Source organism: Macrotis lagotis, chromosome 4 (assembly GCF_037893015.1).
Source record: "Macrotis lagotis isolate mMagLag1 chromosome 4, bilby.v1.9.chrom.fasta, whole genome shotgun sequence".
Lineage (NCBI taxonomy): Eukaryota > Metazoa > Chordata > Mammalia > Peramelemorphia > Peramelidae > Macrotis > Macrotis lagotis.
Window position 1 is genome coordinate 73,547,171 of NC_133661.1, and position 17,551 is coordinate 73,564,721.

Here is a 17,551-nt window from a genome sequence, read left to right on the forward strand (position 1 = left end):
GAAAAATGACACTGACAATACTCATATGAACCTTCTCAGTTAATAGAGCAGGTAGAGGGAGCTTTTATAGTTGAAGCACAGGAGAAAGCTGAATTTGAAGATAAAATATGGTGCAAAAATGGAGTCAATAGAAAAAAGGGAAATGTAATGGGAGAAAGAAAAAGGAGAGGGGAAATAGGCCAAGATATTTCATATAATAAAATTTTTCTTTATCACAATGAGCTATTGCAATGTTATGGAAGGGGGGAAGGCAAGGGAGAATGAGGGAATCTTTGCTCTCATTAGAGGTGGCTAGGAGAGGAAACAGCATATGGGGTATAGGCATCTGGAGTAAGAAGGTGGGGTGGGGGGGGGATGTGAGTGATGGAGGAGAGGATGGACCATGGGGGCGAGAGTGGTCAGATATAACGCATTTTTTTTTCACTTCTTGCAAGGGGCTAGGATTGGATGGCCTGTCCGGGACCATAGGGCCAGGTGGATGCTGGGCCTAAGGGGTGGTAAGGGGGCTCGGGGCCTCTTGGCCCCAGGACCAGGGATCTGTTTGCTGTGTCACTCAGCTACCCTACAGCAGAGTCAGCATGAAAGTAGAGAGAAAATATAGTACATGGTAGTGGAGAAATATGAAAGGAGGGAGTTGCAATCAGCAATGGCAATGGTGGAAAAATATGGAAGTAACTTTTGTGATGGACTTATAATAAAGAATATGATCCATCCTCGACAAAGTTGTTGGTGTTGGAACAAAGACTGAAGCACATTTTTTATTATTATTTTTAGGGGGATGCAGGGAAAATGGGGCTGGGTGGCCTGCCTGGAGCCGCATAGCAGGGTGATCATTGGGTGTCTGAGGCCGGATTTGGACCTGGGTGCTCCTGGCTCAAGGGCCAATGCTCTGTCCGCCACCCAGCCACACCTACTATTATTACTATTTTATTTTATTTTGGGTTTTTTTTTATTTTTTTGGTTTTTGCAGGGGAGTGGGGTTGGGGTGGCTTGCATGTCACACAGCTGACTGATTATTTGGTGTATGGGGCTGGATATGGGTTCGGGTGCTCCTGGCTCCAGGGCTGGTGCTCTGTCCATTGCGCCACCTGGCCATACCTACAATTATTACTATTTTTTTAATTTTAGTTTTTTTCTCTCCCCTTTACTTTATCACTCAAGCGAGTCTATATTTTTTTGGGAAGGGGGTATTTTGTTTACTCTTAAACAAGAATATTTTATTAATGTATAAAACACATTATTTGTACAAAATGAGAATAAACATTAAATTAAAAAAAATAAAAAAGAATCACCTAAAGATGTTCTCATTATCTAAAGGGATTCTGACAGCAGAAGTTTGTCTATTTTAAAATTAGTAACAGAATATGTCTTACTATAGACAATGTTTTATAAAAATCTGTTTTCTGTATGCAATATAGGATTATTGTATTTAAACATCCCAACTATTTTGTTATTTGTTAATCATTTTAAAGCAAAATCATTTGTGTAACAATGATAAAAAAAAAAGTTGATTTTTCTGTGGTATCTTGCTGTTGCCAATGTGAAATTGTAGACCCATTATTTAAGATATTTGATCTTTGTAAGCTGAACTCACTGAAACTGATTGTTTGAACTTTCTATTTCTATAGAAACTTGTTATAGAAAATATATTAACTGATATTGTTCTGAGTCTGACTCCAAGTATGATCATCAAAAGGAAACTATTGAAGGGGCGGCTAGGTGGTGTAGTGGATAGAGCATGGGCCTTGGAGTCAGGAGGACCTGAGTTCAAATCTGGCCTCAGACACTTAATAATTACCTAGCCATGTGGCCTTGGGCAAGCCACTTAACCCCATTGCCTTGAAAAATCTAAAAAAAAAAAATTTAAAAAAAGCTACTGGGTCAATGATCTCTCATGGCATCAACTCTATGGGGCTTTGATGTGCATAAACAGGAGGTGGAATCCTTGTGGGAAAGGCTGGGTGAACACCTATTTGGCATTGCTCAGAAAGGATTCTCCTTACTTAATTTCCCCAATATGATATTCACAATGTCCCACCTGGCAAACTTTCAGCTTGGCTCAAGAAATTGCTTATATCTATCTTTGCCTAGAACTCATGTCTAAATAAATAAGAGAACTTTTCCCTTTATGTCCTGGTTCTTTAAATTACTATAATCATGTCAGGTAATCAGTATAAAAACAATGTGAGAGTGACAGGACAATGTGTGGTGCAGAGTGCTGGACTGATCACAGACTCGTCCTCTCCAAGCTAAATATTCACATTCAACCAAAGCAGACTAAAGACAAGAAGAATTAATGTCAAATGATTAGATGGTCTCTCTGAGCAGGAACTAACTTGGAAGGAAAACTGAGCTAACTTGGAAGGAAAACTGAGCCACACACAGTCTACAACAGTGGAGCAGAAAAAGGGTGGGCAACTTTCAGAGATCTGGGGTACAGTACACTGCATTTACTCATCTGGGTCAGAAGACTAGCAAACATTAAGACTGGTTTGATGAAAATGATGGGGAAATACAGAAGCTGCTAAATGAAAAACAAGAACTCTACAGCTTTTATAGCAGGATAGTTCAGCCATTTCTAAGAAAGCAGCATTTAATTCCATCAAAAGTAAAGTACAGGTGAAGCTTAGTGAGATGCAGGACTCTTGGCCTAATAAGCAAGCAGATGAAACTCAGTTTTTTGCAAGTAGTTAACAAACCAAAATTCTTTTATGATGCCCTGATGGCTATTTATGGACCAAAGACATATGGTGCTTCTCAACTACTCAGTGCTGATGGATCCACATTGATCAACAACAGGAACATGATCCTAGAGGTATGGGCTGAGCACTTCTGTTATGTTCTTAACAGATCATTAATCAATGCAGAAGCCACTGACATTTACCTCAAGTTGAAGTCAGTCAGTCCTAGTTGAAGTTCCAATTGAAGAAGAGGTTTTGAATGCCCATTAGGTTCCTTTCAAGTGGCAATGCACCTGGTGCTGATTCTTTCCAGCTTAGATCTACAAAGCAGAGGGTCCACTGCTCATCTAAAAACTAATTGAAATTTTCCAGGTTATATGGCATGAAGAGGTTATCCCCCAAGAATTCAAAGATGCCTCCATCATCCATCTCTATAAAGATAAAAGGAATAGATTGCCCTATGACAATCATAAGGGTATTTCTCTTTTCAGTTACTGCTAGTAAGATTCTTGCCAGAGTCTTTCTCAATAGGCTGATCCTTCACCTGGAAGATAATTGCCTCCCTGAGAGTCAGTGTGGCTTCAGAAAGGGATGAGGAACAGTTGATTTGGTGTTTACTACCTAACAACTCCAGGAAAAATTCCAGGAACAGAAGAGAGGTTTGTATACAACATTTGTAGATTTGACCAGAGCCTTTGATTCAGTCAATCGTGAGGGTTTATGGAAAATTATGTCAAAATTTGGTTGCCTGGAGAAATTCATCAGTATTATATGTCAATCTCATGATGGCATGCATGCCCAGGTTCTGGACAGTGGATAATGCTCTCAAGATTTCCCAGTCACCAGTGGAGTGAAACAAGGTGTCTTTGCTCCTGGCTTTTTAGCATTATGTTTTCAGCCATGTTATCAAATGCCTTCATAAAGGATGAACATGGCCTTAAGGTCAGCTACCACACTGATGGCAAACCTTTCAACCTGAAAAGGCTACAAGCCAAGACCAAAGTGGAGGGAATGTTGGTGCAGGATCTTCTGTTTGCAAATGATTGTACCCTCCATGCAGCCTCTGAAGCTGAGACAAGAAAGTATGGATGGATTCGCTGCTGCTTGTATTCATTTTGGCCTAACAATTAACACCAAGAAAACACAGGTGATCCACACCATCCATATGTGGAACCATCAATTATAACAACTGTAGAAGTTTTGAGTACTGTGGACAAATTTATTCACCTTGGCAGTGTCCTTTCCAGGGAGGTACACACCGACAATGAGGTGGATGCTCATGTTGCCAGAGCTAGCTCAGTATTTGGGAGGCCCCAAAAGAAAGTGTGGGAGAGAAAAGGTATTAGACTACAGAGTTGTTGTGCTGACCTCATTGTTCTATGCCTAAGAAATCTGGATAGTCTATCAGCACCAAGTAAGGAAACTAAATCACTTCCATTTAAATTGTCTTAGGAAGATTCTGAAGATCACTTGGCAGAAGATACCAGATACTGAGGTTCTTTCTGGAGCTAAACTGTCTAGCATTCCCACATTACTGCAGAGTGCAACTACAATGAGTTGGACACGTTAGAATGCAAAAAAACTATTTTATAGTTAACTCACACAGGGCAAACACTCACAAGAGAGTAAGAAGAAGTGATACTGAGACACCCTGAAGGTCTCACTTAAGAACTTTGGAATTAATTATACAGCATGGGAGACATTGGCACAGGACCACCCAGCATAGTGTGCCCTCATCAGAGAGGGGGCTTGCACTCTGTGAGGAAGGCAGAAATGAAGCAGCTCAAAGGAAACGTGAAATACTGAAGTTCAGAGTCCCTACCCCAGGAGTTCACATGAACTTTTGTGCCTGACCTGTAGTAGAACATTCTGAACTTGTATACATCTGATCAGCCACAGTCAAAGACACTGTAGTTGTCTCAAACATAGTGAGATGCAGGACTCTTGGCTTAGTAAGCAAGCAGATGAATGAATAATGCCAAGTACAAAATAGGGTTTTAATTTTCTATTTGTAACTGACTTTTCTGTGTTTATCAGCATGACAATTGGCCAATCCAAATTGTAATATCTCTAGTCTAAGGTTCCAAATTTCATTTTCTAATAATAGAAATAAAAGTTTTGACCTGATTATTTCACAATGAAAAATTTGTGCTAAAGATGTTCTTTTGCCAAAAAATCTCTCCAAGAGACCTAAATGGATGAAATTACATCTGAACTACAAGGCAGCACTGAAGTTTACAGAGGAACTGATCTGATTTGCTTCAGTGTGACCCCCACCCCCTTTCTATTTCCCCTCCAGTGCCTTATTTGTAAGGTTCATTATCCAAAGGGGACTACCCCCCCTTTTTTTTGGTCAATGTGTCATCCATCTTTGAGCCCCATTACAGATCTTATTCCATCCTGACAACCCTAGTTTTAGGAGTTTTTGCTTCAAGGTAGCCAGTTAACTCCAGTTAGCCTCTATTTTTGTATCTGGAAAAGGGGAGTAATAATAGTACCTACCTCACAGAGTTGTTATAAGATCAAATTTAACATTTAACGTACTTTGCAAACTTTAAAGCATGATATAAATATTATTATTATTATTATTATTATTGCCAGAAAATCCTTTCTTCCAGGTTATTCATTGATAGTTTGTCCGTGGAAAACTCTAAGTCTTCTCCCACTCCAGGTAAGAACCTATAAGGGGATGCTTTTCCAACCTTGCTAAAGTTCAAAGTTGTTTTTATCTCACCTTCAGTCTATGTACACAGAGCAGATGCTGAATAAAGATTTTTGATTCTGATGGTCATTTGCCAAAATTTTTGCCCATTCACAGAAGAAAAATAAACTGTGAGAACTTCTACAATTTTACAATACAAGGAAGGCATCCTTGTTTTCATCTAAAATGGCACAAGGTTGCTTCTACCTGTCCTCAGGCTGGTAAGGCCATGCCACTGTTTTCATTTAAGACTGAATAAACTTTGAGCCTCATGGAGAGCTGGCTCAATGAGCTTCTCCAGGTCATCTGTATCGGAGGGCATATTTCTGCCTATCTTCCTTTTCTCAACTTAAAAACAAAGCCAAATGAGATAAACATAAGCCCTTCTGACATGCACTCTGGTTCCTTGCTAAAGGACATGTCACTATGAATGGATGTCTCTTCTTGTTTGGGCTGTTGGTCATCTTTGTGTCAACCCCTAAATCATAAGAACTGAGGGATTGGTCAGAAGGTGCTGGTCTTGGGTTCCCAGTTCTTTGTGCTTGGTCCATAATGGCACCTCATCAGTGGTTATTGACTGATGCTAGGAGAATCATAGAATGTTACAGTTGGAAGGGACCTTACTGGACCCTCTAGTTCAACCTTCTCATGTCTGTGTGAGGTTGAATCTCAGAGAGGTGAAGACACTTGAAAGAAGCATAGTAACAGAGCTGAGGCTCAAACCCAAACCTCAACTCTAAATCCAACATTCTTTCCATTAGACACCAAGTGGACTGAATTGAAGTGGAATTGGAGAACACTCTAGGGACATTCTTAGCAAAACTAGTGTGGATTTCCAATCAAACATTTCATATGCTTTAAAAAGAAAGACAACAGAGAGCCTCAAAGTGACACCTAAATTTTACATTAAAAACATGCTAATTAACTTAATTTATAATCTTTGCCAGATTGCAGTGATGACAGATCACTTCAGTTAAAGAGAGAGTTGAAATGTTTTCCTGGCTTGAATGAGGCTGCTTAAGGCAGAGGGTTAGGAAAGTGATCTTGTCGTGCTCATTAAATAAGGAAGTGGGTAATGGGGTTCTACTTAAAATCAGCAGGAGACATTTATATCTCCAGTCTCTAGAGTTTTAAATGGAAGTTTATCTTAACCATCAATTTAACACAAAATGAGACTCAAGCCAAGAAATTCAGTTTCATCAAGATTATCATTTCCCAAACTTGTTCCTTAGAATCTAGGTTTCTATAAAAACAAGTCTATGAAAAGTGAAACACAAACACATGCTAGTGACATTTTTCCTTACAAATGATCAACATGATATTATATATACTTGTATGAAGACATAATTGCCTTAATTTTGCCAATATAACTTGAGACAATGCCAGATATCTTTGTGGAAAATTAGGGAAAATCTATCAAGATGTGATACAGGGGAGATGATTAATCCCCTATTAACAGACAGAGAGTTGACTACCACCCAGGTCATCTGAAGAAAATGATGGTGCGCCTGGAGAAGAAAAGACAGTGTTACAACAGCTATCTTTAAAAACATCACATAAAAGAAGTATTAGATCTGTGTTCCTTGGACCAAGAGGGAAGAAGTAACTACATGAGGAAGGGAAGAAATAGTTATATATGCCAGTCATTATGCTAAATATTTTACAAATATTGTCTCATAAGTACCTTATTCTCATTTTACACTTGAGGAAATTGAGATAAACAGGTTTAGGTGATTTACTCAGGATCACACAGCTAGCAAGAATCTAAGGCTGGATTTGAACTCAGATCTTCTTGACTGCAGGTGGGCCCTCTACCCATGTCACCACTTAGTTGACAAGGTGGAAAGAGGCCATTTTAGGTTTGATGGAATAAGGAAAAACTTTCCAACCACCATACTCATCCAAGAGGAATGGATTCCCTTCAGGTTATCATCAGGATAATTAGCATTTATATCTTGCCTGAAGGTTTGCAAAGTAGTTTCCATGTTATTTTGCTTTATCCTTACAACAAACCTGTACTATTTATGATTCTCATCTTACAGGTGAGAAAATTGAGGTCAAGAGAATCACAGCTCACAAGCATCAGATCCCAAGCTCAATCAATACTCCATCCAAGAGGGTTGAGTGTCAACTGTTCTGCCAGTGGCTGAATAATCTGGAGTACTCCTTCAACCAGATTAAAATGTAACTGGGAAATAGTTATCAAAATAAATAAAACTACAATTGAACATGAGAATGTAACACTGTCTAAAATAGACCATTATTGGTGCCATTGAGAATCAACAGATTTTAGCTCTAATGTTGTTTCCACTGGGCATCGAAGTGGCACCAATGTGCACAGTGACAGGCCTGGCAGCAGGAAGACCCATCTTACTAGTTTTCTGACCCTGGGCAAGTCACTTCATCCTGTTTGTTCCCTCATCTACAAAACGAGCTGGAAATGGCAAAGAAATACTCCAGTATCTCTGCCAAGAAAACTCCAAATGGGGTCACAAAGAACCGACAAGACTGAATAAGGATTGAACAATTCATTGTTTCTATTGTAACAGATTCTTTATTGGGCAGATCCACAATTTCTTGCTTTTTTAATGATTTCCACATACCTCCAACAATAATCTATTTCATTCCAATCCAAGTGGTTTTGAGAAGCTTATCAATTAAGGAGCATGTGCTTTCATTGGGGATTTAAAAAAAATGGAAAGTGTCTGCCCTCAAGGTGATTACATTCTAGGAAAGGGGGAGAAATGGGGATTTTTCCAGTGCTCTCTTATTTCCTGAGAGTGAGCCTGGGTTTTCAAAGATCACATCTATAGAGTGTAAACTCCTCAGAGGGTGCTAATAAGTTAGAAAGATTTGAGTACTGGTTGGGTAAGGGATTCTGGGTCTGTTGTCAAGAACCAGTCCAAGTTCAGAACATGCACCACTTGAAGAGTATCTGTTAGAGGGTGATTTATTTTTTTTTATTTGATCATCTGTGGGGAAACAGGAATGTTGTATCAGTGATGGATCCCTAAGGTATCAAAAACTTGGAACTAAAGTTAGTGTTCTTTGAAGGAATTCAAGAAAAATGAGAGCTTTAGCTTTTGTTAGTCATAAAAAAAGTTGATTTAAATCACCTCCATTTCTGTGAATTATTTCCTTACAAAATAATTTTTAAAAAATCATTGTCACCATAGACAGCCTACTTTAAAAAGATGCTTTTATAGGGAATAGTGATTAGGAGAAAGTTCCATCTATAGTAACTCTGATGCCTTGCTAGTTATCACATAGTTAAAACTGACTCAGATTTTATACTAGTTTATCAACCAAAATATGAGAGGGGACTTTCCAAACTTTGCAAAATTCTTCAGGATTCAAGAACATTATAGACACCAGCTTCTCTCCATCATAATTTCAAGATCCTTCCCTACTCCCTACTTCTAGGATGCCACAAAGTTCCTCAGAGTTAAGTTTTTGGGGAAAATGCTGATTTAGAATCAGAGATGAAAATCATAAGTTTGCAATAACCCTAATCAACTAATATAATCAGTGTATGCCATTGATCACAAGATGTAAAGGAATGAAGGAGTGTGAATGGGTCAAAACAAACTATCAATACTAGTGAGCTAATGAAAGGACTGAAAACCACTGATGGTGACTAGTGTCATTTTTTGATAAAGGAGATTCCCCCCCCCCATTCACTGGTTTTGTGGGGGGAAAAAATCTCATTGGGCATGAGCCCAACAAACTCAATTCTCTTGGACAGAATAGTTCTGCAACATTACCTGAAAATTAATCAGCTGCTTCTTTGTAGGTTTATCTCAATTACCCTGACCAGGTGACGAAGGGTCACCTGATATACATAAGGATTTATATATCTAAATCTATATTTTCCGCACAAGTTTGTTAAAAAAAAGTCATGATTAATTCGTATGGATCAATAGCAAAGTAGGTATCTCAGAAAATCTCAATCAAAAACAAGTAGTGCAATATATCTCATACAACATATCTCATACAAATAGTAAAGGGGCCCTTAAAATTTCCCTTAAAAATTGGAAGTTAAATCATTAGTAAGGACAGAAGAAAATGTTTAAAATTCTGAGACAACATATATCAGATACTCTGGAATAAACTGAGAGACTCAAAACAGGGTAATAGAAAATGGAAGAGTACCTTTTCCCATTTACTATAATCTTTAAACAATCATTTTTTTTTTTTTAGCCTTAGAACTTCCCCATCTTGGGTATTTTCTCTTCAAATAAGACTCCTCCCAATGTTCTCTAATCTAAGACCTCACAATCCCAATGGAAATTTGGTTTGAAAATTAAAAGAAAGTTTTGTTATTATGACCCGTATTTCAAGTGTGCCATATTTTCCTCAGGACCAATGAGCTAAACAGTCTTGTTAAAAAGAGCAGATCAGACCTTATTCAAGTAATGCATGGCCAGTCATAAAAGTATGCTATTTTCTACTCTGGGAGATCATCAAGTTTTTAAAACTTGGGAGAGTTTTGGGAGAAGAAGGGCAAAGTAACTCCACTCTCACCTGATTTTCTTAATAAACAATACAGTCTCCCACGTTATATTCTTAAAGTTATTTCAAAAACTATTTAAAAATATATGAAGTTCCTTTTAAATAGGAATTGAGAGATAATGTAAGGAATGGTAATGACAATCAAATCTTATGTTGATACTAACAATTAACATGTGAATTACATAATTATTTTTAATACTATAGGCTGTACTTTAATACATAGGCTGTACTTCGCAGACCTATGGGCACAAGGATCAAAATTAATAATTAGGAAAAGCAAAATGATAGAAAGCAAAAATCCAATCTAAATCAACAGAGGAGTTTCTGAAGAAATTAAACCATCTCTTCTCTCTTCCAAGCAAATCATAACAAATTTAAATATTCTTCCCTGAAAGAACTAGAGGATTCTAAGAATTTTCTTCCTCCATCCCTCATATTCTCCAGACTAGATCAGAATTAAGAATTTACTAAATAAACCAAATTCATAAAGAATCTTACTCTCTATCTCAGCAACATATAAAAGGCCAATCTGTACAACTAATGGGTTTAGTTGCACACCAGTATATTTTTCACACTGAAGTTTGAATTTAATAAAAATAATTGACACCATAGAAAATGGCTTTCTGTGTTGGTTATGGGAGATGTAGAGAGTGCTGTTCATCTTAATATTAGAGTAATCTTTCTATACGTTATTCCTGGGTATGAATGCCATCACATTCCAACTTATCTGAGATATAAAAATTTTACTGAATGTCAATAATTTAAACAATCTACTGAAACCTATTAGTTCCTAAAAAACAACACAAGAAACAAAAAGTTCTTTAGCAAACAGGCTATTTATATCTTGTCAGTGAGGATTAACCTGAATAAATGAAATTTCAAGGTTCTAGCCCATCAGCATTCACTAGCAAAAGGTACATCCTTGTCTTCTATATAAAACTTAATTCTGAAAGAATTAAATCTGAATTGTTATTTTTAGATTTAAACACATACTCCTATATTTTTGGACCAACTTTTGCCCCTACTTACAAATATTCAGTTCCCATCAGCTCATTCAATCACAATAATGAATGTACTACAAGGTAGATTTGCTTTCTTGATTTGGAATTTTTCTCTTCCTCTTGAATTTCCATTAATTTCATAGGAAAAGTTATATAGTAAGGGGTGGGGAGCAAGTTGGGGAGGGTATGAATCTATATATAGTGAAAGAAAATGCCCAACTTCTGAAAAAGACAAAGACATAAATAGAAAATAAGTTTCTACTTAAGTAAAAAAAAATAGTCTTAAAATAACTCCTTGGGATCTAAAAATAGAAAATGTATGTTAATATTTTAAATTATTACATGATAAAAGAATACCTTTATAGGTATTTCCCCAAGAAATCAATAAGTATTTATTAAACAATGCTATGTGCTGACACCTTGTTAGGTTCTTAGAACACAAAGGAAAAAAACGAAATAGTCCCTGCCCTCAAGGAGCTTCCATTTTAAGAGTGAAATTACATAGACATTAATAAGCAAATACAAAAATTTATATAATAGAAATACAAGCTAATTTTAGAGGCAATCACAAGCAGCAGGGAGGCCTCCTTTAGGATGGAGGCAGCCCTTGGCTTCAGCTGAGAAAGAGGTTTGGAATTCTAAGAAGCACAGGGGAAGAGGAAAAACATTCCAAGCATAGAAATTAGTCAGCCTGGGCAAGAACAGAGAGATGGAATGTCTCTGTGTGTGAGGAACAGCAAAGAAGCATTGAATTAAATTCTAGACTCTATAAAGACAAATACTGTACAGGAAGGATAGAAAGGTAGATGGACACCAGGTTGTAAAGGGTTTGAGTTCCAAGAGAGGAATCTATATTTATTATCAAGGCAATAGGAAGTCACTGCAACATTGAGAACAGATGTAGTCAGACCTATGTCGTAGGGTTATCACCTTGGCAGCTATAAAGAGGATGGAGAGGAGAAGGTATAGTCTTGAGGCAGGGAGAGCAGCTCAGCAAGAAGGGGGCAAAGGGTCCAAATTAGGGTTCTGAGCCCATAAATAAAAAGAAGGCAATGGATATAAAAGATGTTGCAAAGAATAATCTACAAAACTTAGCAATTGTCTGGATATACTGGGAGAAGGGGAGTGAGGAGTCAAGAAAGACTCTGAGGTTGAGAACCTGGGAGGTTAGAAGGAAGGTCAAGTCCTTGACACAAACAGGGAAGTTTGTGTGGAAGAATAATGAATATTTCTGAATATGCTGAGATCACCAAAAGATTAAAAATATGTCCAGAAGAGAGCCACAGGGTGTACTCCCATTGAACAGGTGGAACATGGATGAGAATGAATTCATACATGAAAGATCAGACAGGGAGGAAGAAAACAAAGACTGGTGTCATGAAAACCAAGAGGAAAAGAGAATCCAGTGGGAGATAATGCTCCCTAGATTCAAATGCTTTAGATGTCTAAGAAAAGGGACCATCAGACTTGGAAATAAAGAAAGTGCCCCAGGAGAGAACAATTTCAGTTGAGTGACAGAGTCAAAAGGTAGACACAGCAAGAGTGAGGAGTGCAAGGAAGAAAAGGAGATGGTTTTTTTCTAAAATTTTAGCCAGGAGAGGGAATGGGAGATTTTCTTAAGATGTGGGAAAGGCCTGGATGTGTCTGTAGGGAGTAGGAAGGAACAAGAAGATCAGAAGAGACAAAGGAGGGAGATGACCAAGGATGAAATCCGGCTTGGGCCTCTTAACCACCTGGGTGACCTTAAAATCTTTGTGTTCCTGTAAAACGAAAGGCTTGGCCTAGATGGTCTACTCCAGCTCTCAATCTATTAAGATTAGAAAATTAGAAAAGACTATGAGGGGATCCAGGTCACAAGTGGAGGGGTTGGTCTTGATGAGGCAAGGGACAATGGTATCTTCATTAGAGTGTAAAGAAAAGGAGAAGATGAAGGAGATGCGTCAAGGAATTTTGGGAGAGGAAAGAAGGAGGAGCTCAAGGAAAATAGTCTCTTTTCTCAGCAAGGTATGAAGTAAGGTGAAACTACAGAAAATGGTGTGAAAGAATTGAGGAAAGAAGTCTGAAACAGCTGTCATGGAAAAACTGACAGTGAGTCAATTAAGGAAGAATAAAAGGAATGTCTTGGGTCAATGAGGGCCAAGTTGAGATGAAGAATAATACAAATCTGTAGTGGATCTAGTCTACATAGTAAAAAGAATCCAGAAAGGAAATGGTAGTGAAATGCAGAATTTGGAATTCACAAGCCAAGGGATCTGAAAGTAAAGGGCAGAGTCATGTTGAAATTATTAGCAAGAGTCAAGGTTGGGAAAGAAGAAAATGAAGTAGTTGTATACCACTATTGAACATGCTTAATAAATAAATGAATAAAAATACATAGAAAACATAAGATAAATCTATATACATTTCATTGCTGGATTTTCAAAAGAAAAAGGAAAAGTTGAGTGATTTCATCAAAGTACAAACTTTCTCTGATGAAACAATTTTGACAAATATACATTTGGCACCTTTCATCTTTATTAAGCCCTTTAATTTGTGAGGCATTATTGCCAAGTTGTTGACAAATAGTTAAACTGAGGAAAAGAGTTTAGTGACTTGCCCAAAATCATAATAGTTCTATAGCTGAAGAGAGATGAAAAATTTATCTCCCATGATAAAAACTTGACAATATTTCTGATTAGAGAAGGTTACAGCTTCTCTCAATAGATTTTATCCAAAATAGGAATGAGGACAACTGGACATGATGCCCAAACTCTTCAAAAATTATGAACACAATGAGCCTAAGAAGACAAATTTGTGAACAGTTTTGGGGCAAATGAAACCCAAAACATCCACAGTTATTACATTTGCCCTGAACATTTTTGCTTTTATAGAATTATTATTGGTACAAAGTAGATAAGGCTTATATGTTTCATTAGGTTTGTCTAGATCCTGGCTTAACCACTTAAGGTATAGAACTTTACAACCCTATTTTAGCGTTACTTGGTAATATCTTTGTTTGAAGCAAACGCATTATAAGAGAAGTTTTCAATAACTTTCTTTTAGCTCTTTGTAGATACTATAATGCATTATCTAAAGCTTTCATTCTTTAGGACGAAAAATCCTTCATAATTTAAGGGAAAAACAGGCAATAGCAATGCACAAGACTAGTAATAAAATGGGTTTGGAGAGAAATTTACTTTTCTTGATGGTAAATCTAAAAAAACACTTTAAAACTGAATATTAAAATAATTATTACTATAATATATTAGCAATTTGATTTGTGAAATAAGACTGATCAAATGGGGAAAAAAGTTTTTGGACCAATAAAACTAAACTAATATTCTGGAGATCCTGCTTAATAAATTTTATAATAATAAATTACAATGCTTTCCCTGATATCCTTTTATGAATGCTCACAAAATATGCGTAACAAAGAAACTTCAAGGAGATAAGTGTGAGGTCCCCGAATACATCCATGGATCTTACCAAATATGCAAAGGATCTTTATCGGATCCTGGTGTGAGCACCCTCCATCAATTTATCTCAGTAGATCTCAACTTAACTTAGAAGAAAAATGCTAGGAAGTGGTCCCCTGAGGATCATAGAGGTTAAGTGGGTGATCCTGGGTCTGACAGTGAATAAAAGCCAGAGGCAGGACATGACCCCAGTCTTTCCTGATTTCAATTATGCCACACTGTCTCTCTGCTACATGGTTCTTATTGCAATTTTTAAAAAATAATTTTTAGTCAGCATCATGACTTTTAGTTAGCATCTTGACAGCAACTTGGAAGTTGGATCAGAATTTTTCCTTCCTTGAAGTTGCAGTTATGAGGTAGATTCAATATAAAGTCAATGTTAAGCACTCTGAGTTTACATCATTTTCTCAATATATCTGTTAAATAAGACTCATCCACAAATTTCAGCTCCACCGACAGTTGTGGTCAACAGAACTCGGGCTTCAGCTTCCAAACGCCTTCGCCATCCAGACCTCGGTGAAACGTGCAGAGGTTCCTCAGCAGTTCTCGAAAGACACAAGACTGGGAGGCGGATAACTTGGACTCAAAGGCCTGCAGTATCTCCTGAGTGCTGGCCTGTCCATCCACGCGGGCCTGGAAAGCTAGGAAGTTTCTCATTTCTACCAACAGGTCATCATGCTCTGTGGCAGTGGGAAGGGGGGCAGAAGCCTGCTGGAGGGTCATATTCTCAGTTTCTGCTCTCTGTGGCAAAATAAGATGGTTTCTAGTTCTCATTTTAGCCAACAGTGATGATGAAGCTAAAGCACCAGCTGAAGATTCTCTGTCTTCTTCTTTCCCACTAAAATGTGTTCGAAGGGTACTTTTTTCATCTTTTTTAAAATCAGTATCCTAGAGAGAGAAATTTTTAGAGTTAAATCTTGATAGCAACCAAATCAGTTATTACAGAACATTTTAAGTTTAACTCAAAATGCAAAAGGCAAACCAAATGAAAAATTAAAATGTGTTCGAAGGGTACTTTTTTCCTTTTTTAAATCAGTATCCTAGAGAAAGAAATTTTTAGAGTTAAATCTTGATAGCAACCAAATCAGTTATTACAGAACATTTTAAGTTTAACTCAAAATGCAAAAGGCAAACCAAATGAAAAACAAAATTACTGATTTTGTTGTTTAAGTAGACAGCAACCCAAAGTTTATCTAACCTGGAGTGCCCGTACATAGATTAAGCATGAAAATTATAAGCAGTACTATTGAAGTTAGAGTAGACAAAACACATTAGGGGATGTAGAAACAAAAAATTACTCTGGAAGTGTTAATTATCTTCAATATATCCTTAGGAGTTTCTGCCATCTTGTCTGAAGTTGGGGAACAATCAATATTTTAAAATGATTGTTGCTCATGCAAAACATGTTCCAAATACACCCCTAAAATGAGATTTCATTTAAATGGGAAAAAAACTACAAACCCATTCACTGAAAAATATTTAATAAAAAATACAATAATAGAACATGAAATTTTGAAAGAGTCTAGAAAAACGTGTGATCTACATATAAACCAATAAGACAGATCTTCATTTGAAGTGGCTAAGGGTGGAGAGAAAAAACAAAAATTGAATATAAATTTCTATCTTCAATCTACCTTTGACTTGGTACCTTCAGTTTTTAGATTACTGCTCTCAGAATGTGGGTATCAATTTAGTTTTCACAGAGTTGACAGAAGTGAGAAACACTCTAGGGAACAGTAACAAATTTAATGGTTTCAAGATCAAATGATTTCTGTTCCTCAACATGAAAAAACTTTGCAAACTGTGAAGTACCACCCAGGTAGAAGATGTGCGGTGGCAAACATATACTGCTCCCCAAGGGACCCAGTGGAACCTTCTATTTTCATCCCATCAAGCCCCTCATGGGTACGATGAATATATTACCTGGCACTTCTCTTTTGTAGACTTTGAAGAAGGCTGTGGAGCAGGAAAACTAGGATTCCTCTTCTGCCCAAATCTACTCCTAAACAAGAAAAATAGTCACATATTTTGGAGCCAAAATATTCACCCCACCCCACCCCACACACACATATACACACACACAAGTTTCCCCTGGGAAGATTTTAGTTTCCTGGGAATTTTTGGGATGGAGTGGGGGCATCAGCATGCCATGGCAATCATGTGGCCCTGCTCAGAAACCCCTCACATACTTTACATTGCTAACGTTTTCCCGCCATCAAATAGGAATTACCAAATTAAATCACCATTCCTGGTCTCCTTTGACTCTTTAGATGAGGGGTGCTCTTCTAACAGCAGACAATCTCACCAATTAGCCAACACACTTAAAGGTTTGATAAAAGGTGATGAGAGACCACAGGCCTGGGAACAATTTTCATAGACGTTATAATTGCACCCCATGGGAGCTGAGATCACAAACTGAGACAGTACAGGGAGAAAGGAAGAGAAGATCCAAGCAGAGAACCTTAAGGGACACACCATGGCTGATCAAGGCTGGGTCAAGACCCAGAAAAAGAGACTATGGACTGGTCAGACACGAAGGAGGCAAGATAGGGCAGAGACACTGAATGTAGAAGAAAGCTAAGAGACCTAAGCTGGGAGCGACCAGGTGCTTGCCAACACCAAGGAAGAGACTGGGAGACAGCCAGAGACTGGAAGTCAGAGTGGGAGTAATCTGCTAGAAGGGATAGAAAGGCTCAGAAGTCTGGGTCTATGCAGAGGGGTGGCCTTTGTCACCGAAGGGCCAGCTCTTTAACGGAGACATGAGTGCAGAAGGCAGGGAGAGATGATGGAGGACAGAAGGTATTGTCAGGGAAATGAGGAGGACAGGGAGGGAGGTGGGAGGGGAGGAGGTGGCATCAAAGGCAGGGAATCAATTAGGGAGTATTACAGGTTTGCCTTGCTGCAATGAAAGTCCAGTGTATATTAGAACAGCTGATTATGGCAAAGTGGTTAATGATTTTACAAAATTTTAATTATGTTCTAACTCCTATCATTCCTTTATAATGAAGTGTTCTTTTCATATCATTTCTACATTTGGGGAAAGAAATAAGCAATAGATAATGGAATGAGCATCCTAGCTCCAAAATGTGTGTTGAAGGAAAATTGAGTATTTGTACCCCTATTTCTCAAAATCAATGAGATCCAGTCTAAGGATAGCCCACAGATGGTCAACTCCGTTTAAGAGTCACAGTTTTTTTGTTC

At 37.8% G+C, this 17,551-nt stretch overlaps 1 protein-coding gene across 4 annotated transcripts in view; it reads right to left on the reverse strand.

The window, feature by feature from the left end:
• Positions 1-6,338: 6,338 nt before the first annotated feature.
• Positions 6,339-17,551, reverse strand: part of ERCC6 (ERCC excision repair 6, chromatin remodeling factor) — a 106,280-nt gene continuing 95,067 nt past the window's right edge. For 3 of the 4 annotated variants that reach the window (XM_074233134.1, XM_074233136.1, XM_074233135.1), the window contains exons 20-21: positions 16,274-16,352; positions 6,345-15,238 (exon numbers count right to left, since the gene is read on the reverse strand). In XM_074233134.1, the coding sequence (XP_074089235.1) occupies positions 14,816-15,238; positions 16,274-16,352 (502 nt within the window). In that variant the 3' untranslated portion in view covers positions 6,345-14,815. Of the gene's footprint in view, positions 15,239-16,273; positions 16,353-17,551 lie in introns of all 4 variants that reach the window. The other variant, XM_074233137.1, reaches the window with a different exon arrangement.